Consider the following 25,540-nt stretch of genomic DNA (forward strand, 5'->3'; position numbering starts at 1 on the left):
TAATCTTAATTCTAAATTTACTTATTTTATTCCAGTCTTTCTTCACAACAGCGCCAACTATGATACACATCTATTTATAAATGAACTTTCAAAAACACCAGGGAATATTTCTGCCATAACAAACACAAGTCAAAAGTATATTTCATTTACAAAAATGATATTCACAAAACCTTTAACTCGTATTAGGTTTCTAGATTCTTACAATTTCATGGGAACACCACGTGCCTACCGAGCATCCAAATCGAAGCTCCACGGGGTCTTTTCCAAATCTTAATTCATTCTTTCCAAAATAGGAAATTCTAACTAAAGAGGAAATTCAGATTAAAGAGAGAATTCAAAGTAAGGAGGAAATTCTAATTAATGAGGAAATTAATGAAGAAATTCTAACTGAAGGTGAAATTCTAATTATGAAGAAAATTCAAACAATGAATGAAATTCTAACTAAAGAGGAAATTCTGATTAAAGATGAAATTCTGATTAAAGAGGGAATTCCAACTAGAGAGGAAATTCAAACAAGGAATGAAATTCAAAGTAAAGAGAAAATTCTTACAAATAAGGGAATTCATCCAGATGATTATATGGATTCATTTATGAGATTTAAACAAACACAACTTCCTTCAAAAGAAAGTTTCTAAAATAATCTTTATGAAGAAGAGATAAGTGATAAGGAATATAAACTCACAATAAATTTGGAAAATATTTAAGATAAAGAACCTTGGAGAATATCATGATTTGTATCTAAAAACATGTTTTATTGTTAGCTGATGTGTTTGAAGCTTTTAGATCACTCTGTCAAAATAAAAATTGTAATGGATTAGATCCTGCCCACTATTTCACAGCTCCTGGTTTAGCTTGGAGTGCAATGCTGAAAATGACAAAACAAGATAGAGATTTAATCAGTGATGGAGATATGCTTTTGATGATTGAGAAGTCGAAGAGTGGTGGAATATCACAAGAATGTTCAAAAATATATGCCAAAGCAAATAATAAATATCTTCCAAATTATGACAGTGAAAAAGAGAGTAATTATTTGATGTATTTTTATGCTAATAATTTGTATGGATGGGCAATGTATGAATCTCTGCCTTATGGTAAATTAGAGTGGGTGGAAGAAAAGGATTATGAAAAGGCTTTGATGAATATTGTTATTTCTTCTCAAGAGGAATTGAATGAGGAAGAAGAAGGTTATTATTTTGAAGTTGATTTGAGGTACCCGAGTGATCTTCATAATAAGCATAAAGACCTTCCTTTTGCATGTGAGAAAGAAACCCCAAAGAAAGAATGGTTAAGTGATTATCATAAAAGTTTTAATATTAAAGGCAAATCAACAGAAAAGTTATTAACAACATTCTATGATAAAGAGGGATATGTTTTGCATCAGAGAAGCTTGAAACAGTTTTTGAGAGAAGGATTGAGAGTAGCTAAATTTCATAGAGTTTTAAAATTTATCAAAGTCCTTGGATGAAAAAGTATATTAAATTCAATACAGATATGAGAACAAATTCAAAAGTAAAATTTGAAGGGGAATTCTATAAATTGATGAATAATGCTGGATTTGGAAAGACAATGGAAAATGTTACAAACAGGAAAAACATTAGATTTTCAACATCTTGGAAAGAAGCTTCGAGATTGATAAATAAACCAAGTTTTAAGAGAGAAGAGGTTTTTTTCAGAGAACTTTTCTGCTATTCATATGGAAAAGGAAAGTATTGTGATGGATAAACCAATTTATATTGGAACAGCAGTTCTTGATTTATCAAAGATATTGATGTATGATTATTTGTATAATGGCTTAAAGAAAGAGTATGGTGAAAATGTTTCATTGTTGTATATGGACACTGATAGTTTTATCTGAGATATAAAAACTGATGATGTTTATAAAGATATTTAGAAAAATATTGGAGTATATGATACAAGTAATTTTCGTAAGAAGAGTGAGTTATTTTCCAAAAAGAATAAAAAGGTTATTGGTAAGTTTAAGGATGAGTTGGGTGGAAAAGTAATGAGTGAGTTTATTGGAATGAGAGCAAAGGCATATGCTTATAAGTATGGTGATCAGATTGATAAGAGGTTAAAGGGAAAAAAAGAAATGTGTAATAAAGAAATCAATAACTTTTAGAAATTATGATAATTGTTTGATGAATAAGAAAGAAGAATATAGGAAAATGAATACAATAATAAGTTATAAACATAAGACATGCAGTGAAGAAGTGAATAAAAAGGCATTAAGAGCCTTTATGAAAAGAGATTTATTTTAGATAATGGAATAGATTGTGTTCCAAGCCTGGTGTTGGCGCAGTGGTTAGGGCAGCGGCTTGGGATCCAAAAGGTCCTGAGTTCAAGCCCCGTTGGGCCACTGAATTAATACACCAGGGGGTTGACTCAGCCTGTCATCCTTCCGAGGTCGGCGAAATGAGTACCAGTGTACTGGGCCGGTGTATACCCCGGTTAAAATAGGTGTACCATATCCCTGCGTTGTAAGAGGCGACCAGGGTTGCGTCAGGAAGGGCATCCGGCGTAAAACATGTGCCAAATCACTATGCGGATCATACGGATGATCCGCTGTGGCGACCCCGAACGGGAGCAGCCGAAAGAAGAAGAAGAAGAAGAATAGATTGTGTTCCATATGGATATTGTATGATAGAATGAAAAGAATAGATTGTGTTTTAACGATGGGAAGATGGGTTGGGGTTTTTAAGGGCTACCGCCGTGTTTTTTCACAATATATAAATGGTCAAACCAAGTATTAATCAAACTAAAGAGTGGAGAAAATCTCAGTCTTGGGATAAAAACGGAAAACATAATGAATGTGAAAAATATCAAATAAGTCTTATTGAAAAAATAACTAAAACAAAGGTAAATAAAACAAATAAGCGAATCAATTAAAAAACTAGTAAGTTAGAGGATGTAAAGAAAAAAATAAATATCCTTAAATGGACTGAAAACTTTGATGGTTATCAATTGAACAATGAAAAAACAATTTACTATAATCTCAAAATGATATGTGGCTCAGGAGGTGGTCAAACAAGAGCATTAAGAGAAGTTTATCATTTCGTAATGGCACAAAAGGGGTATCTTAAAAAATATAAAGATTCAAATGTTTTATTTTTAAATATTTTAGATGGGGATTATTGTGCAAAGAAAATTAAACTATTTGAGAATGAACAAATCTTTATAGGTTCAATGAGTGAGCTAAACAATATGCATTGGTTATTTGAAAAGGAGTGTCCCTTGGCTTACATGTTTCAGATATTTCTTTAGAATCACGTTTAACAAATCACATTAGTACTTTACTACTTGAACAAATCTTTATGTTATTGCATTGGTTATTGAAGAGTGCCCCATAGGTTAAAAGGGGAGACAAATAAATATACCATGGGATAAAAAGGGGGTTTACTTTTTTGGGAAAAAAAATGAATTGCTGAAAATCCCCCATTCACTTATATTGGGAAAAGTGAGCCAGAATCAGTATATTCCCCCTACTCATGATACTTGCAAAATTCCATCACGCCCCCCCTCCCCCTGCCTCCGCCCAAAAAAATGTTGCCATGGATACATCATATTGTCCATTTCATTAAGATTACAATTGACGACCTTAATCAAAGCTCAGTTCAATCTGATGAAAATTGATTTTAGAAAGTTGACCTTAAGTTGACATTTGACCTTTTCACCTCAAAATTGGTTGGTTTCCCAATTCAAGGACCAATTATGCAACTCTTCAAATTTCAAGTCAATCAGATGAAAATTGCCAATTTTATAAATTCTGCCAATGTTGACCTCAAAAAATAACTGCTGGTTGAATTCAGTGCCCTGATGTGCAAATCCTGCTCAAATTTCTCATCAATTGGATGAAAATTGAGGATTTTAGAAATCTGACAAAGTTGTAGACATTTGACCTGTATTGTCCTTTTGACCTCAAAAAATAGACTTCTTGCTTCTGACCAACTCCAATAGGTGGTGAAATTTTGTGAAGATCGGTTTTAAATTGTTAACAGACAGACAAACAAATAAGAAACATGTTGTGCACGGTACTTGTGAAATACAGAGAACAAATTTGACCTTAAAAATAACTGGTGGTTGAATTAAATGACCAAATATGCAAATCCTCTTCAAACTTTAAGCCAATCGGATGAAAATTGACAATTTTAGAAATACAGCTTTTGCCGACTTTTTCTTGCTGATGTTGATCTTTTGGCCTATGTTGACTTCAAAAATACTGGTTCGTTGAATTTAGTGACCTGATATGCATATCCTCTTCAAATTCAAGTCATTGAGATGAAAATTGAGGATTTTATAAACTTCACTTGTTGTTGACCTTTGACCTATCTTAATCAAACCTTTTGGTCCATGTTGACCTGAAACATAATTGGCTAGTTGAATTCAGTGACCTTAAATATGTTGTTGTTCGTCTTTCGGCTGCTCCCATTAAGGGTCGCCACAGCGGATCATCCATTATGATCCGCATACTGATTTGGCATAGGTTTTACGCCGGATGCCCTTCCTGACGCAAGCCTGGTCGCCTCTTACGACACAGGGATAAGGATTGGGTTTCGCCATGATTCTGGGCTGCCCTACACCCTCTCATAGCGTGGCCCAGTGCAGAGCACCCGTCCTCAAACGATCCTCCAACTCAAGCCTCTGACTAGCCGGATTACAGGTGCATGCCACTACTCCCGGTAATTCAGTGACCTTAAATATAAATCTTAAAATTTTAAGTCAATCGGATAAAAATTGCGGATTTCAGAAATCTCTCCAAAGTTGTTGACCTGTGGACTCTCTTGACCTTTTGGCAGGTGTTGACCTGAAAAATAATTGGTGGTTGAATTCAATTCATAAATATGGAACTCCTCTTCAAATTTCAAGTCAATCGGATGAAAATTGAAGAATTTAGAAATTTGAAAAAAAGTTTTGACCTTTGGCCTAATTTTGACCTTTTGACCTCAAAAATAAATAGGATTCTGTCGGACCACCAACTCCACCATTTAGTGAAGTTTCGTGAAGATCGGTTTAAATTGTGACCTGGAGAGGATTAAAGGTGAGCGGACGGACAATTAAACGGAAGCGATCAACATACTTGTCCAAAAATGCTATTTTATTTTTGACAAGTAACAGCCAGACAGGAGTGAAAACACAACTAGCATCCGCTCTCGGTGGGTGGAGGCAATAAAAGAGAGTTGATATAAAATATATAAATAAATATATAAAATATATTTATTGGAGAGATCGGTTTAAATTGTGACCTGTATATATGTATTTATAAATATATAAATAAATATATAAAATATATTTATTAGAGAGATCGGTTTAAATTGTGACCTGGAGAGGATTAAAGGTGAGTGGAGGCAATAAAAGAGAGTTGATATAAAATATATAAATAAATATATAAAATATATTTATTATTTATATACAATAAAAGAGAGAAAAGGGATAAATCAACCAAGTACCAAATCTGTGGCATCAATAGCTGATTTAAATACATGTTGATCATGGACATAAATATACGAGTTGTCTGAGGGAAAAAATAGAGAAGACAAATCGTATAAAATGTGTAAGAAAGACAAGAGCTGCTCAACCTTCAGACAACTCATATATTTTGAGTGGTGATAAACATTCTTGCTGATTTCATCAAAATTGGTCTCCACACTGCTACACATCCTGACAAATCTCACTCTCACTCTGTCTCTTGAAAAGCCGTCTGACAAACTCAATCATTTACTTTCATAACAATCCTTTTGAAGAAGTTGTCACTCAAACTTTCAGGCCTCATTGTCAGCCATGATATTTCTTGGGCAAACCAGAAATCTAAGTTGGCCTTCAAAGCCAGCTATTCAGTTACGTGCAAAGGCATCCACCGTTGTGCAAAGTCCTTTCTTGGCACAACTGATCTCCTATCCACCTATAGGGTCTTCATCTGTACAGCTTCATGGAGTGCTGCACTCTTCTCTGGACTGGCGACCCTGCCTCACATCTTACTCAGCTTAATGCCATGGAAACCAAGGCCTTCAAGAATATTGAAGTTTCCCACGATGAAGCTGAGTCTGTGGGCATATCACTTTCACATCGCAGACAGGTCGGTTGTCTCTCTGTCTTCTACAACCTCCTTTCTGGTCTTTTTCCATACTTTGTCCACCCCCTCCCCCTCCCCTCAAGGTTTCTACAGGGCACACACGGTCCACCAGTAACCCTCTTCTGGTGAAACTCTCAAAATCCAAAATCACTGCTCACTTCCACTCATTCGTTTCTTTTCAATATCCACCTTCTCTTCCATTTCATTCCTCCAGGTCTTCAAGACAGCTGTTCACCACCATCTCAGATCACCCCCCATTCAAAACCATGATCTTTTATATCCCCAGTAACCCCCTCCTTCTCCACCCCAAGCCCAACTCTTTCCAAATTTCCAGTTTTTCCTTTCTGAGATTTTGCGGCTGCATCCATCTTTTTCACCCCTTGTGTCCTCCCCTCGCCCTCATTGTTCCCCAAATACCTTATTTATTCAAGTCTCTCTCTATTTTGTCCCTCAACTATGCGGTTGGTGTGTTTCCCTTCTGTCTTTCTACTGTTCCTTTTGTTCCATTACGTCCTGATCCATTCCATGTAAAGGATCGATTCTAAAGGCAGCTGCCCCTGGATAGGTTCTGGCTGTCAGCAGCCCGGGCTCTTGCTGGTAACACACAGGCTGTGGTTAACAAGTTTCAATGCCAGATGAAGCAGCGCTTTGACAGGGCACAAAGGGCTAAGACACCCGCCATCCAGGTCTCGGATTGGGTCAGAACCCATCACCATCATCGTGACAACAAACTATGTTCCTTCTGGTCCTCACCCATTTCGGGTCAGCCATATCAGCTGGGCCCAGCTACATTCCAGCTGACTGATGATCCCATTGGTATGCTAAGGTGCCAGTTCTGGCTGCAGAAGGTGCCAGTTCCCTCAGATTCTGGCAGTGACACGTCTGTTCCCTGGCTATGCCTGTGGGCCTGCCAGGTGCACCTGTCACCTTGCGGGCTGTTGCACCACTGGACATGCCTGCTTCCCCGTTGCCTGTGACAGCCTCCACCAGATGAGCCTAAACCTCACCCTGTCTGGGTCTGGGCCCACCCAGATTACCTCTGGGACTTTGTATCCTCCTTCCAGGGGAATGGGGTGTTATGTCTGCACACTGGCATGTTGCATCAGTGCTATGAGTTAACAGTTGCAAGGCAATGTTGCTTTGTGATAACAGTACTGGGTTATGGCACCCTGAATTTTTGGATAACCGACGTTCTGTGTACGATTGAAGCCATCAGTTCTACTTCACTTACCGATGAGGTCGTGTCCCTGCTTCAACACAACAGGTACCAGCAGTTGTCTCAGTAGTATAGGACCAGTTAACTAATGGTTAAAACTGATGGAAAAGGGTTGGAATGGCACATTAACCAAATTCATGATTGCATTTTAGCACACCCCTCAGTTATCATTGATTCTGAACTTCTTGTGCCACCACTCAGGTTTATGTTGGATCGGCAACCCTATAGACATTCGGGCACTAATCAGGCCAGCTTGTCCCAGTTGTACAGTTGTACGTGCCTCAGTAAGTTTTGACCAGAGCAAATGCACATAAGGAAATCCTCACGTCTGATGCGCAGGATGCTCAACACATCATGAGTCCTTCTGGTATGTCACCCCTCCCAATTCAGGAAGGATCTATTTCTGTGCCACCCAGTCGTCCTGTTTGACCCGTCCTCAGTATTTGAAGGATTTTGTCTGTTCACTCCAGCCACTTAGAGGGGTAGAAGGTATGCTGTCTGTAGGTAGTCAAAGCAGTGCCAGGTGTTTCATATATGCTTGAGCGCCATCTGCCGAGCGGCACACGGTTGGAACTACATTGTGGAATCAAAAAGGTACACGCTTTCATGTCCCCGGCATCATCTCCGATTACGTACTGAGTACTTCTCGTATTGTTGGTGAAACACACGACAGTTTCTGCCCCAGGTGCAACAACACACCATTTATAGAGTAACAGTGCTTGAAGACGAATTTGTGTTGTCTTTTCGGGTACTCGACTTGCTCTGGAGTCTGAAGTTTTGCTGATTCGGAGCTTTGAGTAGGTCTGGGAAGACGTTCGCATGGTCGGTTCACCTGAAGCTTTCATACTATAAATGATATGGGAATTGTGATTGTTTGTTTGACTTGCGTAAAATTTTGAGTTCTGAACATCTGGATGGAAGGAGTTGAGACTGGTGGTTATACCTGGGGGAGGGGGGAGGGGACTAAATAAATAAATAAATAAATCAATCACGGGGTTTACGGTGGGGGCATGAGGAGTGAGGACCCCAATTCTCTCAATGTAAATGTGTCTGGCTTAGTGCCGCTCCTGGTGGGAAGGAGTATTACTGGGGGTGTTCTATTACCTATCAGTTTGGAGAGCGCTCGCCAAGCGGCTTAAGCGATCAAGCAAGCACTCCAATTAAACGGTGGTTAAGAAACGGGTGGCTTGGCAAGCAAAGACAGGCAACTCAGTCATGGGATACACCTCTGGTTTAGTCACACCACTTCTGGGGGGAATTAACTTCTTCAAGAGGATGAGTTCTTCGCCGGTAGCAACTATAAATGGAAATGGATGAGGTGTGTGTGTGTGTGTGTGTGTGTGTGTGTGTGTGTGTGTGTGTGTGTGTGTGTGTGTGTGTGTGTGTGTGTGTGTGTGTGTGTGTGTGTGTGTGTGTGTGAGCCTTTTGTGTCTATTAATTACGTACGTTTTAAAAATAAATTACGTACTGTTGGAATGTACCTGTTGACCTTTTGGACTGCTGAGACCTCTTCGACCTTCGAACACCCTTTCAGACCTCCAAGACCCTTAAGACCCCAAACACCACTAAAGACCCTGAAGACCCAAAAGATCCAGAGGACCCAAAAGACCAATAAGACCTGAGGACCCAAAAGACCCTGAAGGCCCAAAAGACCCAGAGGACCCAAAAGACCCTGAAGAACCAGAAGAACCAAAAGACCCAGAAGACCAAAAAAAACCCCCAAGAACCCAAAATATCAAGATGACCCAAAAGACCCTGAACACCCAAAACACCCAGATGACCCAAAAGACCCCAAGGACCCAGAAGACTCAGATGACGCAAAAGACCCCTAGGACCAAAAAAGACCTGTAAGATCCTGCAGACCCTTTAAAACGACAATAAACGGATGAGGTGTGCGTGTGTGCGTGTGTGCGTGTGTGCGTGTGTGCGTGTGTGAGTGTGTGTGTGTGTGTGTGTGTGTGTGTGTTGTATGTTTTTTTGTGGAGTTCTACCGGAGCTTTCTGATATGAAATGTGAAACACCAAATTGATCGTCATGATCTCCTGCATTGACTAGGCTAATTAACTACAATGAACCCTGAATAATTCCCATGTTTTAAATGCACGCCATGTTAAGGTGTATGGAGAAGCTTAACATGTCCTTCTACCACAGCATGACCCTCTAATTACAAAATAAAAAACATAAAGAATGATAACATTGTAACAAAGCATATATTAATCAATACTAATATTTCCATCAATAATAATAATAATAATAATAATAATAATAATAATAATAATAATAATCTATAATTCCAGCAATCTCTGTGTGTCTGTCTGTCTGTGACCGCTGTTTCTCGACAACCACTGGTCCGATCTAATTGAAACTTGCCAGGTATATTGCTGGGGACCTGTGAATGTCCCTCTTCGAGGTTTGATATTAATCGGACAAGTGGTTCCCCAGTTATGGCCATTTATTTACCAAACCAATGACAGGACACGGTGCTATGACATCACGATTGACGTCACAATTCTTCTTCTTCGTTTGATTTTTTTTTTTTGCACGAACGGCCACGCACGAGTAATAATAATAGTATCATGCGGCAATAATCATAACGAGCATATGTAAATCCTTCACTGACCCAACATATCTGTGCTTAGTGAAAGGCAAGCTAATGCTCAAGCAGTAGAACAGCAGGCGGATATGCATCAAGTCCGTGAAGACCAATGAAAATGTGGTGCAACGAACAAACGAGCCCACTAGTCCGAAGAAAAAGACCTCTGAAACGGAGCTTGCCATTTGAGGTGTATATTAAAGTTACTATTCGCTCGACAAGTGCCTCAAAATAATCCTTTATTTTTTTACTTTTAAATTATAATCGAAATGGAAGTGACGATGTTTTGCAGAGTCGTGTTACATTACAGGTTAAAAATAAATAAAAATGAATCGTTTAAAAAAGACATGAATAATAATAATAAGAAGTATACCACTAAGGAGGAGGAGGAGAAGAAGAAGAAAAAGAAGAAGAAGAAGAAGAAGAAGAAGAAGAAGAAGAAGAAGAAGAAGAAGAAGAAGAAGTAGAAGAAGAAGAAGTAGTAGTAAATTATACAGGAAGTCGTCAAGCCGTCATGGCGTCTGCCGTCCGCTTTCGCTTCCGGCCCGACCTTGGCATGTCCCGTAAGGCTCTGCAGTTGCAATACGTTCACGACAGTCATGGTGTTATTTTAATCTTCCTGATCATATAATTCATCGCTCACGATTTAACGACTTGAACGCGTCCAATCCTGTTATATATCGATTAATATTTTGTTTTTTTCTATCACATCACTGTTCTTGGGACAAGACACCTGCACGGTCAGGCAGACGTTGAATGATTGAAGGCTAGCTCAGCTGATTGTGTGCTCTTGGATCGACTCTGTGTCGCATGCGACGAAAAACTGCAACGGCGGTGCGGCGTCGGTAGGAGGCGACGCATCTCGGAGCACACCGTCATTCGGATGCGCGTGAAACCGGTCATCGCGTCCCCGCATGTCCTTCTACCACAGAAGATTGTACATTGTACACGTTCAAGAGCAATTGTCATTACTTGAATCATATATTGGGTTATTTAAAAAAAAAAAAATCCGGAGCGATCGAAGCAGCGATCTGTTGCCTATACACCTCCCAAATAAAGGGCCGTGTCCGCTTGTAGCAATATCGCCCATCGGGCAGCTACTCTGTTCGGATGTGTAAATATCATACAAACATATCAGCATATTTGGAAAAGCCTGGTGTTGGCTTACTGGTAATGGTCGTGGCTTGGGATCCTAGGGTCCTGAGTTCAAGCCCGTTGGCCGCTGAATTAATACCAGGTGGGGTTGACTCAGCCTGTCATCCTTCTGAGGTCGGCAAAATGAGTACCAGTGCACTGGTAAAGGGGACACTGCATCAGCGGCATAGCCGCGTCCCCAAAAAATGATGCAACCAGCAGCCACAGGAGCCTGCACTCGATAGAGAGAGAGCATACTTGGAACTGATGCAGTTATGATTTCAGATTTGTTCAGAAAACTTTGTGTTCGTCTGTTGTAGTTTTGGGTCGGCTCGCTGGTGTGGCATTGCCAAGGCCTGGCTGTCCCGCAGGCTTGAGTAAATTCTGCCTTCTACACCATCGGCAGCTGCACGAATCTGTCATTCCACGGGGCCGCGGCGGTCGTTCCTCGTTTGGTGGTATTGTTGCTACGGTGTTTGGTGCCACAGGTTTCTTGGGCCGTTATGTTGTTGGCAGGCTGGGTGAGTACCTTTTCATTCATCTCATCTTGTATCACTCTATTTCTCGACATGTCTGCACGTTTGGAAGCATGACATTGATTTTTGGCTTTATATATCTAACCCTCGTTCATCGAAGTTAACATTTTAAGCATGCCATTCCTTATGTTTTCTGTGGATCTAGTGCTACGTAATGAGTGCTTACAGTGACTTCTTAGCACTTTCCCACAACTAACGTATTTTGATTCTAAATACTGCGTTACCACAGTATAGATATTGGCTTCTGGGAGCAGGAGACAACATGGGTGGTAGAGGGAAGCACAAAACTGTGGAACAGAGACATGAGGAGATCTGTGTAAGGGCGAGGGATGGGGTGGGGGTACACAGGGTAAACAAGATGGACACGACAATTTTCAGGTCCTTTAGTTCTTCAGGGACTTTTAGGAAGGAAGGCAGGGAATTTGAAGGAGATGGGTTTGGGGTGCACTAGCAGGGGAAGAAAAGATCGTGGTTTGAGATGGTGGAAGATAAAAGATGGTGAACAGCTGTTTTGAAGACCTTGCGGGAAGAGTGGGATTGAAGAGAGTGTGGGAGTTTGTTCCAAAACCGGGGAAAAAAGAGGAATGAAGGAGTGAAGGTGAGCAGTGAGCAGTGATTTTGGTTGATTTCCTAGAAGGGGTTGCTGGTGGACCTTGAGTGCCCTGTGGAAATATGGGGGGGGGGGGGATGAGGCTGGAGAGACGACTGCAGAATACAGAAAGACCACCGACCTGCCTGTGGTGAGAGAGTGAGAGGCCCAAGGACTCTGCCTCACCACGGGAGATACCAATGATCATAAATGCCTTGCTTTCCACAGCGTGACGCTGAGAAAGGTCAGAGGCAGGAGTAGCAGCCGAGAGGGGAGAGCAGTACTCCATCAGGCTGCGGACAAAAGCTTTGTATGTGATCAGGAGCTCAGATGGTCCTTTTAGTCCAGGAGCAATACCCAGGTCCAACATGATGACATAGCCCATACAGTACTTATTTGTCTTGTCTTTTTTTTTCAGATTGAAAAATACTTTGGCAACCTACCCAGGCCTGTTGTAGTCATGAATTGTGGTATAAGTAATTTGCAAAATGGGTTAAAACATACCAAGTGGAGGTGATAATTGTATGCATTTTCGCTAAAGCCAATTTTTGGAGTTTTAATGTTTTTATACATGTGTTAGCTGATATATGTGTATCCATGGTGGTCAATATATCATAAAATAATAGCATGAACCAAAAACACACATTTTCCAATGATTTTTCCAACCACAACCATATTAATCATGTGCACCTCAACCAGAAAACAAGTTTGTATGACAATATTCATCAGCGGTTAATTGTACTAAAGTTGGATTTATCCTCCTGAAATAGAAATTGTATCCTCCTGAAATATAAATTGCAATGATCTTGTATCCTCTTTTTATATCATGTTTACGATAATCTGTAAAATGTATTGCTAATACAGTGAAACCTATCGAGAGGTCCCTCTCATGAGCCACCAACTTCTGAAAGGCCACCTAATTTTGGCTATACTGGCACTTTTAAATGAAAACAGACTGCTCATGAGAGAGCACCCTTCTGTAAAGTCAGTCTTTTGTGACATTTTGGATGACTTCTCAAAAGAGGTTTCACTATATTAATAATTTTATTGGAAGATTAGTAATATAATGTGGTCAATCAATTTTGGCTTGATCAATTTCCACAGACCAGATTGTGAAAAAGATCACTGGTAGATAAGACGTACCTGTTATCTCCAACACTAATACTGTACCTATTTACTTTCCAATGATGTATTCTTTTTCAAGGGATTACCCAGTTTTTTTTCAGCTACTAATTAGTACAGCATATAATTCTGGAAACTGGGAAAGCAAAAAAAAAGATGGAATCTCCCATAATGTAGATATCGATACGAGTGGTAATTATACATTTTATAACTTACAACCTTTCACGACAAGGAATACACCTAAAGTACAGTTATTTAAGATTTTCAACTAACATTAGATAAGTTAATTATTCTCTAGTTTTTCAAAATATCACATGCAGCTAAATTAATTGAAATGTTACATGCATCTTTGTAAAAAAACATGTTATCAATACTTATCATATGTTTTTCAGATAGACTCATGGTGGTGGTGGTCGTATGGCAGCTTAGCTGCCGGGGTAGCTATCATTTCTTGAAGCGCGACTGTGTCGCTGATGCAGTGCCCCTCTACCAGTACACACACTAGAACTGGTACTCATTTCGCCGACCTCGGAAGGATGACAGGCTGAGTCAACCCCCTGGTGTATTAATTCAGCGGCCGACGGGGCTTGAACTCGGGACCCGAGGATCCCAATCCACCACCCTAACCACTGAGCCAACACCAGGCTCGATAGACTCATGATGGACAGCCACAGCAGTAGTGATGACCAGTCAACTCTTTGCCTTCTTCCAACAAAGCGGGTGAAAACAACTGACTGGAACAAGTGTGTGATATGCCAGACTTATAACTCTGAGACTATTTGTGGTGCAACAGAAACTGGCATCAGTAAGTTTCAAGATGCAATGCAGCAAAGACAGGATGAAATCAGCGATAGACTGAAACTATAAAACCTGTTTGAGCTCAACATTGTCTGGCACAGAAACTGTTATGCTAAATATACAAGCGCACAAAATCTAAGGTATGTAAAAAAAAGACCCTTCAAGCAAGCATTTGAAGCCAATGTAGAAGACAATCTAACAGCTGAGGAACAAGAAGACAGCACCATGCTCACAAAAATCCGAGATGTGGATCTGATAGCAGCAGAAGCCAAGTATCATAATGTGTGCAAATCCATATACACAGCAAAGCGGAACATGAGCTACCCATAAACCTGGTGCTCTGGAAAGATGGTTCCTGAAAAGTCACGAGAGACCAGCCATTACAACAGCTACAAAAGAAATGTGTGGTTTATGGGATAGTGATCAGATTGGGGCCCACAAGGAATCTTCACAGAATCGCATGAGCAGAGATGAAGCCGATGTGCAGAAACTGATCTCTGTATTTACATCAGAACTGATGACAAATCCTTTCTTTCTGACACAAGAAATCTGCCTGATTGGCCATTTGAAAATCCAATTTTTTCAAAATTCGGATTTTCAAATGGCCAATCGGGCAGATTTGATCAGAAAGCCGTGCAGAACAGAAATGCCAAATGTGATGCTTGTATCATCATTTGCACGATTTTTCTACTATCTACTACACTACAAGCAGGTAGTGAGATGAAGCCATTGGAGCGGAGGAAGAACAGCAGATATTTTCAGGGAAATTGGTCAAAATCAGATCCAGAAGAGATTGAGTACCATTGGTTGAGATCTGTGTCAGGAAGTTGACCGATTGATTCAGTTCCAATGGGTCGCAGAAGTCCTTTGCTGAAGTGCCATGACAGGTGAGAGAGGTACCTACACCCAGCCAACTGGCATGATGACAATTGAAATCACCACATTTGAGAAAGAGAAAGTTGGGATGAGAGGATAGGAGTTGGTCCATGTTTTCGGATAGTGAGATGTAAATGGAGTCATCACTGTTTGGTGGATGGTACAGCACACAGATAAACATGAGGTCGGAGTGGAGGGAAGCTGCAGCCAGAGGTATTCCTGAGGATGTGGAGGAGTGAGGGCAGTGCATGGTGAGTGAGGAATAGAGTCTTTGATTTGATAAAGAGAGCAACTCCTCCACCAGGACCAGGCTCAGGTCTGTCATACCGGAGGAGGCAGTCAGAGACGTCTTGAAGGAGAAAAGTTTCTGTTTAGCAGATTATGTCTGGTTTGTCAGTGGCAAACCTGTATGGAAAGATCTTTAAGGTTTGAGTGAAGGCCTCGGATGTTTGAGGTCCACACTGTTGGGGAAGAGGGAGGGGAGGATGTTTTGGGTGCAGGGGAGTGGAGGTGGAGGCTAGGATGAGGGAGGAGGGGGAGAGGTAAGGAGAATTATTGAAAGAGTGTGGGAGATTGCAGAAGAGTTTGTGGAGAGGGCCGGCTGAGGAGTGAGGAAAGACTCGGTGGTGATGGGTTGAGGAACAGTGGGGAGTAATAAGAGAGGGGGTAGAGGGCAGTTGAAGATTGGAGGATGTGAAGGGTGAGGTTGGGTGAAGGAGGCAGCTTTGTGGATGTGAAGAGGGGGGCAACTTTGGGGAAGGGGAGTGAGGGAGAAGGGTGAGAGGGGAAAGGAGAAAGGGAAGCTTGGAAGAGGAAGTGTGTGAAGTTTTCTTTGAGAAGGAGGGGAATCGATGAGAGCAGGCAGAGCCAAGGTGCAGGAAAGGTGATGGGAGAGTTGGGGAGAGGGGAAGAATGAGGCTTGGTCGAGGTATAGTGAAGAAGAGAGTGGGCAGGGGGAGGTACAAGATTTGAGGGGTTGGGAAGAGGGGGAGGTGTGCTGAGAGGAAGGAAGGAGCATGTTTGTGGTGATGAGTGTACTGATTCATAGAGCGAGATATCTGTTCAGTTAGAATGGAGCCCACAAATGTTAGAACATCACACACTTTGGGACAACAGAGGAGGAGCTGATACTGAAGCAGAAGACAATGAAGACATGCCAAGAGCGGAGGGAGGATGAGGGGCGAGATGGGAGGGGAAAGGAGAGGGAATAACAGGTGAGGGGTTAGGAAGAGGTATATTTAAGGACGTGGGGTGAATTGGCACTAAAGTTGGAAAAATAAAAGGAAGATTGATGGAACATGAACATGCATTGCAAATTAGGATTTAAAATTGTTTTTAAGTGAGAGATGCGATTAAAGACATTACGTGAAGGATGCAATAAAGGAGAATTAAGAGAATGGAGAAAAGAAACGTGTCACAGTTGGACTTTTTAGATACGGGATGAAGGAAAAGTGGAATTGAAAAAGTCTTTTGAAGAGGAAAAGGTGTCATGGATTATGATACAATACCGAGAACGACACGTGTAAAAGAAGATGATGTAACTTTTAAAAATATATTTTTGATAAAGATTACGTAAGATAAGGAAGAGGAACGTTTGAAGAAAAATCGTGTAGATGTTGGTGAATTTGGATTGGGCGACGCAGAAGGAAGCTGGTAGTTCCACAAAAGTTACAGGAAGAAGAAGAGGGGGGTATAGAAACACGTGGTTATGGGAGGTGTAACATGAGAGGTTAAAAGAATATATATATATATATATATATATATATATATATATATATATATATATATATATATATATATTTTTTAAGATTAGGTAAAGGAAAGATTGAAGAAAATAATCATGAAGGTGTATGGTGAATTTGAGTTGGCAAGAGTCAAAGATGGTAGATCGGCAGAAGGAGGAAGAAGAGTCTGTTCAGGAAGTCACGTGATTACGTGATTACGTGATATACTGGGAGGGAAAAGGTATTTTTGTTGTATTTAAAAAAAAAAAAATCTTTTTCAGACATTAAACAGAGGGTTTCGTTAAAAGGGATAAAAAGGAGGATCGAGGAAAAAAGTGGAGAAAATAAAAACTGTTGGTAATAAGGAGATAATGCAATAAACACGACCGCACGCACAAATGGAAAGAAGGGTAGGCCTCAAGGAAACCCGATATGAAAAGACTACGAAAACTCAATAATTAGCACAAGTTTTTAACACAAAACCGAACTAGAAACACACAGTAAACACAGATATAACAAAATGACAGTAAAAACGCGACAAAAACCACCTGAAAACTTATCTTTGAGAAAGTCAGCAGAGACCCTAAAGAGGAACCGAATTTATTAAAGTAACGTCGAGGATGGGTGATGGGATGCTGCAGGATTTGATAGGACCTGAGGGCCATACTACAACAACAGCAGCAGCAGCAGCAGCAGCAGCAGCAGCAGCAGCAATCCCATGACCAATGGCACCAGAAGTGTGGTCTCCTGAATACCGTAATGTAATCCAGCATTGCAAATACTTTGATAAAGTTATACTTTTAACTGGCCTGAATGAATGGAATAAATATCGGAGTTGTTATTAAATTTAGATGGCGTGAACAGAGTTGTAAGACTGTTAATTATGCTTATGGAGTTTGGGGACTGTAAGAGAGGTGATATGAAACAGCCAGACAGACAGACAGACAGATCTTGGTTATTTGCATACATTGCAGTTCATCACAATTTCAGCATGAAGCTTCAACTACACTTCACCTGTACTTTGTGATCTGGGGCTTTGAATTGTCTCGTTAGGAAGATTTACTTTGTTTCAGGACACGAAGGCAATCAAGTGATCATCCCTTACCGAGGAGACAGCTATGACACTGTGCATTTGCAGCCAATGGGTGATCTTGGCCAGCTCATTTTTCGGGTAAGAATTTGTGACCGCTTGAAATTATGTGGTTAGTAAATTATATGTAATAAAATTACATATATGCAAATTAGTTGTTATGTATGGGACAATTTGAAATAGTGATCTATCTATAATTCCAGCTGCGTGCGTGCGTGCGTGCGTGCGTGCGTGCGTGCGTGCGTGCGTGCGTGCTTGCGCGCGTGCGTGCGTGACCGCTGTTTCTCGACAACCACTGGTCCGATCTCATTGAAACTTGCCAGATATATTGCTGGGGACCTGAGGATGTGCCTTTTCAAGGTTTGATATTAATCGGACAAGTGCTTCCCAAGTTATGGCCATTTATTTACCAACCAATGACAAGACACGTTGTTGCGTGGGCGTGGCCGAAGGGGAAGGGAAGCTCAGCCGCGTTCCCCATTACGGGTTACAACGTACGGGTTTTGGGAGAGTGATGCCTTTGTGTATTCTAATAATTTTCTCGATTTCTTATGCGCATTTATAGATAAACACAATGCTCCAAGTTATGATCGTTTTCATATTAGACAGTGCTTAAATTTCGGTAATATCAGAGTGCTGGTATGCTCCGAACCAGGAAGTAAATTTTTTTTCTCTCTCCTCTCTTCTCTTTTTGTTTTTCCTTGCCACGACATTACGAAAAGGTAAAATACGTTGGCGCTAGTTGAATAATTGGGTATTAAAACTAAATTGCGAATAATATGCGAACTTCCGTGCCACGCACGTCCGGGCACGCGAGAGTGAAGAAACGGCCTGTGTGGTTGTTGTTTGTTGCTCGTGGTTAGAATATGTATATATTAATTTTTTTTTTGTTTGTTTTTTTTTACGGGCACGTACTAGTGTAGTAAATTCAACTAAACTTTACAACAATTTTTTTACATGGACGTGAATACTCTACCATGCCCTTTAAAAAAAAAAAAAAAACAAGAAAAAAATTGTTCACTTCATTAATTATGCAAATTAGGCCTGTTCTTCAAAAGCAATGTCCCATACATAACAATTTTACATGGATTTTTTTTTAAGATTACACTAAAAGAAGTAGATAATTAGTTCACAAGTAATTAAAACGTTATGTATGGGACAATGCTGTTACGTATGGAACATTGCTTGCAAAGTCTGTGGGAAAGACCACTTCAATTTTCATTGAGCCAAATCTGGTCAAATCTACTTCTGCTGAAAATGCAGTTATCTTCATTTTCCAAATATTGTCGCGTCTAGGGGGGTTAAAACACTACCAGTACGGATGGCAAAGCTTCTCCGTTGAAGGCTATAACCGAGACTGGGAGTAATGCACGCACGTTAACGGGCATAATGGCGGAGGGCGATCCACCCAGGAGGACCACGGGGAGGAAAACAGCACAGGGCACTGCACCAGGACAGCTCAAGGGGGTTTATCTGGGAACCCACGACAATTACACGAATAGTTGCTTCAAAATAACCACATTTAATGCACAAATATTTGCAAAGACGATCATGCAAAGGAAATAATAGCAATAATAAATAAATAAATCCTACGGTCGAGGCCTCACACACGGATGCAAACACAGACAAAGGGTGACAAAATGAAAGGAATCCCCCCACCCCCCCCTTTTTAAAGTAAACTGGTACTCAGCCTGGACAAGGGCTGGTCCTCGTCGAACTCAGAATGGCGAACGCTTCCACCAGTGCGTGAACACGCAGGCAAAATGGCGCCGTCACTTGTCGCAGAGCACACTCGTGTACAGTGGCGCTTCTCTCGCAGCTTTCCACACGAAGGCTCGAACTGTTCCAGCCTTCCTCTTTCTTAGAAGGTGCCACCTGCCTCGTGCAGTTCTCACACCGACCTTTGTGCGTGTTCTGCTGAACCAGAGCCTTCCACATTCCACACGTGCAAAAATGCACCTGCCTCTCCTGCGCCTTCGATCACTCCCTTCCCTCGTCCCATGCAGTGGGGACCTCCTCACCCTGTGCCAGCCAACCTTCCTCTTTTATCACCCTCTCTGTCCCCCACCCCCTGGGCGTGTCCTGCTTGCCTTCACGCACAGGGGGACTTATTTTTACTCCCAAAGCTAATTAACACCGCACCACCCTTTATGTGGTGACACGTAACACTTAAGCTCACAGATTGCCTAACTTGATTCCATCGAGATGCTTCTACTCGTCCACAGACCATGCTGCACTATACAATGCTAACTTCCCTCTTAACTCCTTACATTGACCCCCATAATCATAACAATATATTTGGAAATTTTATGGTTATGGTCGTCGTTACTGTTTTGAAGCTCGCAAGTTGATATTAGAGAACATATGAACCATTTTGGGATTCTTACATGAATGTAGATAGAGGTAATGGTCGAATGCTGTTACAATCCTTTTTTTTTTTTTTTTTTCCTTTCAAAAAAACCACCCTGGACGTCAATAAATTGGGAACTGCAATATTATGAAGAATTAAATATCTGGGAATTTGATGCCTCCTCCCCCCCCCAAACCTCTTTAATTTTGGACACAGCACATGGCTGATGGTTTCATCATTTGTTGGGGGCACTGCCATGCCCCCTATAGGTTAGTAAGGAATTTGTAATTTGTTCGGGGGTACTAGCAATTGCTGCCGACTCTTCGTGGAGGACACCATGAGATGCTTAACATCTAGTAGCTAAAGTAGGGACAATTCGGTGGCAAAATGGTGTTTCGGACAGCTTATGGGTGTAATGACAGAGGGGGAAATGTATTCAGGGATTAATTTGTTTCACTTCCCAAAGGATCGTTAAAGCCTGGATAGATCGGTGTTAAGATTTTATCGAACTATGCACATCCAATAATAAACTGGAGAATTTCACAGTGAAAAATCCCAGCAGGAATTGCTCTGACAGTTCAAATGTAGATCTTGCAGGGAATTGGCTGCCAGAGAGGAGTGGAATCGATGGCGAGTTCACCCATGAGTTTGCTGCTCGAACACCATGCCTCAAAGGGCATACCAAAATGGATGACGCTCTGAGATGTTGTATCTTTCATTTTTATCACAACATGGCACGTGTATTATTTGCCATGAATGATCAAACGTAGTCCTGTTGGCTTGCATAATGTTTTGTATGCCAATAGCAATTTTAATAGCAAATGTTGCATTGTTAGATTAGAATGGCACTCGGGCACTCTGTTGAGTGCATACCTCGGCTGAACGTTTTGCATCCTACTGATAGGCCGAATCTGCATCCAGACCGTAACCAAAATGTAACGCAGACAAAGGGTGACAAAATGAAACGAATCCCCCCACCCCCCCCCTTTTTGGGTCATCCCAGGGTCAGATTGCGGGAGAGTGTGTCGGAGTGGTGCTGAGGTGTCGTCTACCAGACGGCGGTCTCCTTGGGTTAACCTGAGGCGGTCCCTTCGGGTGGGTGCCTGGAATGTGGTATCCCGAAGAGAGGATGATCACCTGTCTCTGTTATCATCTGAGCTCAAGCGTTTGGACATCGGGATTGCAGCTCTCTCTGAGGTTCGGAGACCGGATTGCGGCGAGATAATGGTGGGTGGTTACACCTACTATTGGTCTGGTCGCTCTGATGGTGACCATACCCAAGGAGTTGCTGTAGCTGTGTCCAATAAGCTGACCCCAATGTTAATTGAGGTAACACCGGTCAACGAGCGTATTATGAGATTAAGGATTCGTCACTCCTTAGGTGTCATTTCCCTGGTCTCTATTTATGCTCCGACTGAGGCGAGTGATCTTACCGTGAAGGATGCATTCTACGCCACACTCGAGTCTGTGGTTGATCAGTGCCCCAGACGAGATACACTTCTAGTCTTGGGGGATTTCAATGCATCGACTGGAACTGATAGGGACGGTTATGAGGTGTGTGTTGGTCCCCATGGGTCAGGAACTATGAACCAGAATGGCACTAAGTTCCTTGACTTTGCAAGAAGTCATGGACTTAGGGTGGCTGGTTCATGGTTTCAGCGCCCACAAGCTCATCGCTGGACTTGGTATTCCAACGCTGGCAGTGTGGCAAAGGAGATTGACCATGTCCTCATTGACGGTCGTTGGAGGATGATCCAGAACTGCAGGGTCTACCGGAGTGCTCAGTTCCTCAATACTGACCACAGGCTTGTTGTCGCAACTCTAAAGCTGCACCATAAATCCTGGAGAATGGTACCATCCCAGCCTAGGCTGGATGTTGGCAAGCTCAGGGATGAGAGAGTAGCTGAGGAGACTGAGTGGACACTTGGGGGGGGGGGGTCTGGGTGCTTTGGGGGGTCCTGAAGAGTTGTGGAGTGCCTTCAAAACCACCGTCCTTAATGTTGCCGGTGGATGTCTTGGAACTTATCGCAGGGCAAAGAAGAATTTTGTCTCTCAAGGGACACTGGATACCATTGACCAGAGTCGCAGGGCCAGGCTGAATGGCAGCGCTGAGCTGTTCAGGGAGCTGAGGCGTAAAACTGTACGTGCACTGAGGGTGGACAAGGAGGCCTATGTGCGAGGAATTTGTGAGGGGGTAGAGCATCACCTGTGGACAGGTGATTCTCGTCCCGCTTACAGGGGAATTCGCGCATTGCGTTCATCCAAGCCCATCCCTCGGAGTACTGCAGTTAGAGCAGAGAGTGGTAGGCTCTTGATAGAGGAGTCTGAAGTGAAGTGAAGGCCCGCTGGGCCGGTTACTTTGAGCGGTTGGACCAGGCTGATCCCCCAGCTGTCCAGTTGGACGTCAAGGGTGTTACAATCCCTGTTGCTGACCCTCAAATCAACTGTGGTCCACCTTCGCTTGTGGAAACGTGGGCTGCGGTGAACCAGTTGAAACGGGGAAAAGCTCCAGGGATCTGTGGCATCCATGCTGAACTTCTCAAGGCTGGTGGAAATGCTGCACTCGTGTCGTTGCATGCAGTTTTGTTCTCTGCCTGAAACACAGGCATCATCCCAACTGATTGGAAGAGGGGCCTTGTTGTTCCTCTCTGGAAAGGGAAGGGTGATCGCCAAGACTGCAACAACCACCGAGGGGTGACGCTGCTCTCAGTGCCGGGCAAGGTCTTTGCTCGGATAATTCTTGATGGGGTTCGCCACCATCTGCTTGAGCACCAGCGTCCAGAGCAGTCAGGCTTTACACCAAAGAGGTCAACGATTGACCGTATCCTTGCTCTTCGTGTCCTCACCGAACGCAGACGAGAGTTGCGCAGACAGGGGCTGCTTGCAGCCTATGTTGATCTCTGTAAAGCGTTCGATTCAGTGAATCGGGATGCCCTCTGGAGGATTCCTGGTCTTCGTGGGGTGCCACCAAAACTGATCGATCTGATGTCTGAACTCTACTCTGGTACTGAGAGTGCTGTGAAGTGTGGTGGTACCATCTCTGACTCATTTCCAGTTGTTACTGGAGTTCGTCAGGGGTGTGTACTGGCCCCCACACTTTTCAGCACTTGTATGGACTGGATTTTAGGGAGGTGTCGGAGAGATCAAGCTGCGGTGCATCGTTTGGGAATGTCAAGATCTCGGACCTTGATTTTGCAGATGATGCAGTCATCTTTGTGGAGACTTTAGATATCCTTTTGGGGGCCCTCGAGGTGCTGAATGAGGAGTCGGAGCCGCTGGGATTACGGGTTTCTTGGGTCAAAACTAAGATCCAGGCTTTCGGTGACATCTTGGATGCTGCTGTCCTGTCTGTGCCTGTTTGTGGTGAGGATGTTGAGGTCGTGGAGAGATTCACTTACATTGGCAGTGATATTCATGTCTCTGCTGGCTGCAAGTCAGAGGTCAATAGACGTCTGGGTCGGGCCTGGGGAGTCTTGGATTCACTAGATCATGGGGTGTGGCTCTGCCGGTACCTGTGCGGGAGGACGAAAGTCGGAGTCTTCAGGTCCTTGGTACTTCCAGTCTTGCTCTATGGATGCGAGACTTGGACTCTGACCAAGGATCTGAGATGGAGACTTAATTCCTTTGGTACCAGGTCTCTTCGGAGAATCCTTTGCTATCGCTGGTCGGATTTTGTGTCCAACGAGCGGTTGCTGAGAGAGACTCGGATGAGATTTGTTACCTGCAAAGTCCGTGAGCGTCAGTTGTGGCTGTATGAACATGTGGCTCGTTTTCCTGACGCTGATCCTGCTCACCAGATTCTCTCAGCGAGGGAGTCTCATGAGCGGAGGAGGCCAGTGGGCCGACCACGTGCCTCGTGGTTGCAGCAGATTGACCATCATCTCAAGGAGATGGGGATGGGCCTGGCATCTGCCTGAGGGATGGCCAGACGGAGGCCCCTGGAGTACCGGCGGAAAGTGGATGCAGCGACGCGCTGTTCTGGCACATGCTCCCATACCTGAACTTATGGCAGAGAAATGTTTCTTAGGATCACTTAGGCTGTTGCACCGATGCTGCTTACTACTTGCTATTCATCAGAATATTCAATGATGAAGATGCTCCTTCCAGGGGCTGAAATCGATATGGTTGTGTTCCAATGTCATCATTCTTTCAATTTCCAAATTTCATTGCAACACTTGCTCATATTGCTAGCTTGATAATGAGAGCTGGAAAACTACGTCATCAGGTCACATGACTCATTATCTCGTAAAACTTTTGGGCCGAGGCAGTCGATCATTTCTTTGTATTTCATGACCTCTGGAATTTGTTTTGAAAACTATTTTGTGACTCTGTGATATGGGCCCATAACTCGATACCCCTGCAATATGCAAAAACAGTTAATGAATCCTTTTAAGTTTGCATTCACATATTACCATTTTAATTATCCGCTCATTGCATTCTCATTGCAAAAACTTTTGGAACTGGACAGTGAGTGTTAGTGCCTGATAATATGGTACCTCGGTTGTATGCACCTCACAGGAATGGTATGCTTGGGATGAGGATTCCATCCGAAATTCTGTGAAGTATTCCAACATCGTGATCAACTTGGTCGGCCGTGAATGGGAGAGCAAGTGAGTGGGTCTTTGTGGTTTTGCCATGCACTTAAAGGTCCCTCTGATATCGTAATGTGCTGAGCTTAATTTTAATTGGCATAGCTTAAGATGGAAGGTTCTGCTTGTGACTGAGAGAGTATAATCGCAAATCTCAACACAAAATTAGTGATCTGCGTGGGCAGCAAGATGAGTCAAAACAAATAGGAAATAAAATACGTTCAATTGTAATTCATCCGCCGTGGAGAGAAGAGAAGAAGCTGAAGCTTTGTGCCCTTTTTTTTGTATACCTTGTCAAGGCTCGTATGAGAGCTAACACACAACGTTGCTTGTGGAAGGGAGAGGGATGGGGCGGGGAACACGGGGTATACAAAATGGACATTACAGGGACTTTCAGGAAGGAAAGCAGGGAATTTGAAGGAGGTGGGTTTGGGGTGGATTAACTGGGGTACAAAAGATCGAGGATTTGGATGGGGGACTTTATACACATCAATCATGACATTTCACCCTGAGCAATACGTCAAGCATGACACGCATATCTCTGTACAATCGGTGTTCCTCATTCCCAGCACATCAGTGATGATGTCATTTGCGGAAGTCTCCTTTTCCCAACCATGCCCAATTTACTCTCTTTTGCTCCGCCAAAGGGTAAGGCCAAATCGTCAGCTTCTTTTATATCCACGGTGGATCCATTCCCATTTTAGGTATTTTATTTCCCATTTATTCTACTTGTGAAGAGCGAGTAGAAATTTTTTTTAATAAATATAGGTTTACCCTGCTCAGGTCAGAACTTCCTGGGCTTTTGGATGGAAACTTATCATTGTTTACAAAAGGTATTTGGTTATTTGGCTTGAGT

General features: G+C 42.5%; 1 protein-coding gene across 2 annotated transcripts in view; it reads left to right on the top strand.

The window, feature by feature from the left end:
• The first annotated feature begins 10,289 nt into the window (after positions 1–10,289).
• NDUFA9 (NADH:ubiquinone oxidoreductase subunit A9) overlaps positions 10,290–25,540 on the top strand; it is a 46,348-nt gene continuing 31,097 nt past the window's right edge. For both annotated transcript variants that reach the window (XM_085893788.1, XM_085893792.1), the window contains exons 1-4: positions 10,290–10,439; positions 11,331–11,531; positions 17,729–17,826; positions 24,614–24,705. In XM_085893788.1, coding sequence (XP_085749914.1) covers positions 10,391–10,439; positions 11,331–11,531; positions 17,729–17,826; positions 24,614–24,705 — 440 coding nt within the window. In that variant the 5' untranslated portion in view covers positions 10,290–10,390. The remainder of the gene's footprint in view (positions 10,440–11,330; positions 11,532–17,728; positions 17,827–24,613; positions 24,706–25,540) is intronic.

The sequence above is a fragment of the Eptatretus burgeri genome, chromosome 1 (genome assembly GCF_056783735.1).
Source record: "Eptatretus burgeri isolate ZD-2024b chromosome 1, Ebu_testis_v1, whole genome shotgun sequence".
In the NCBI taxonomy this organism is placed as follows: Eukaryota; Metazoa; Chordata; class Myxini; order Myxiniformes; family Myxinidae; genus Eptatretus; species Eptatretus burgeri.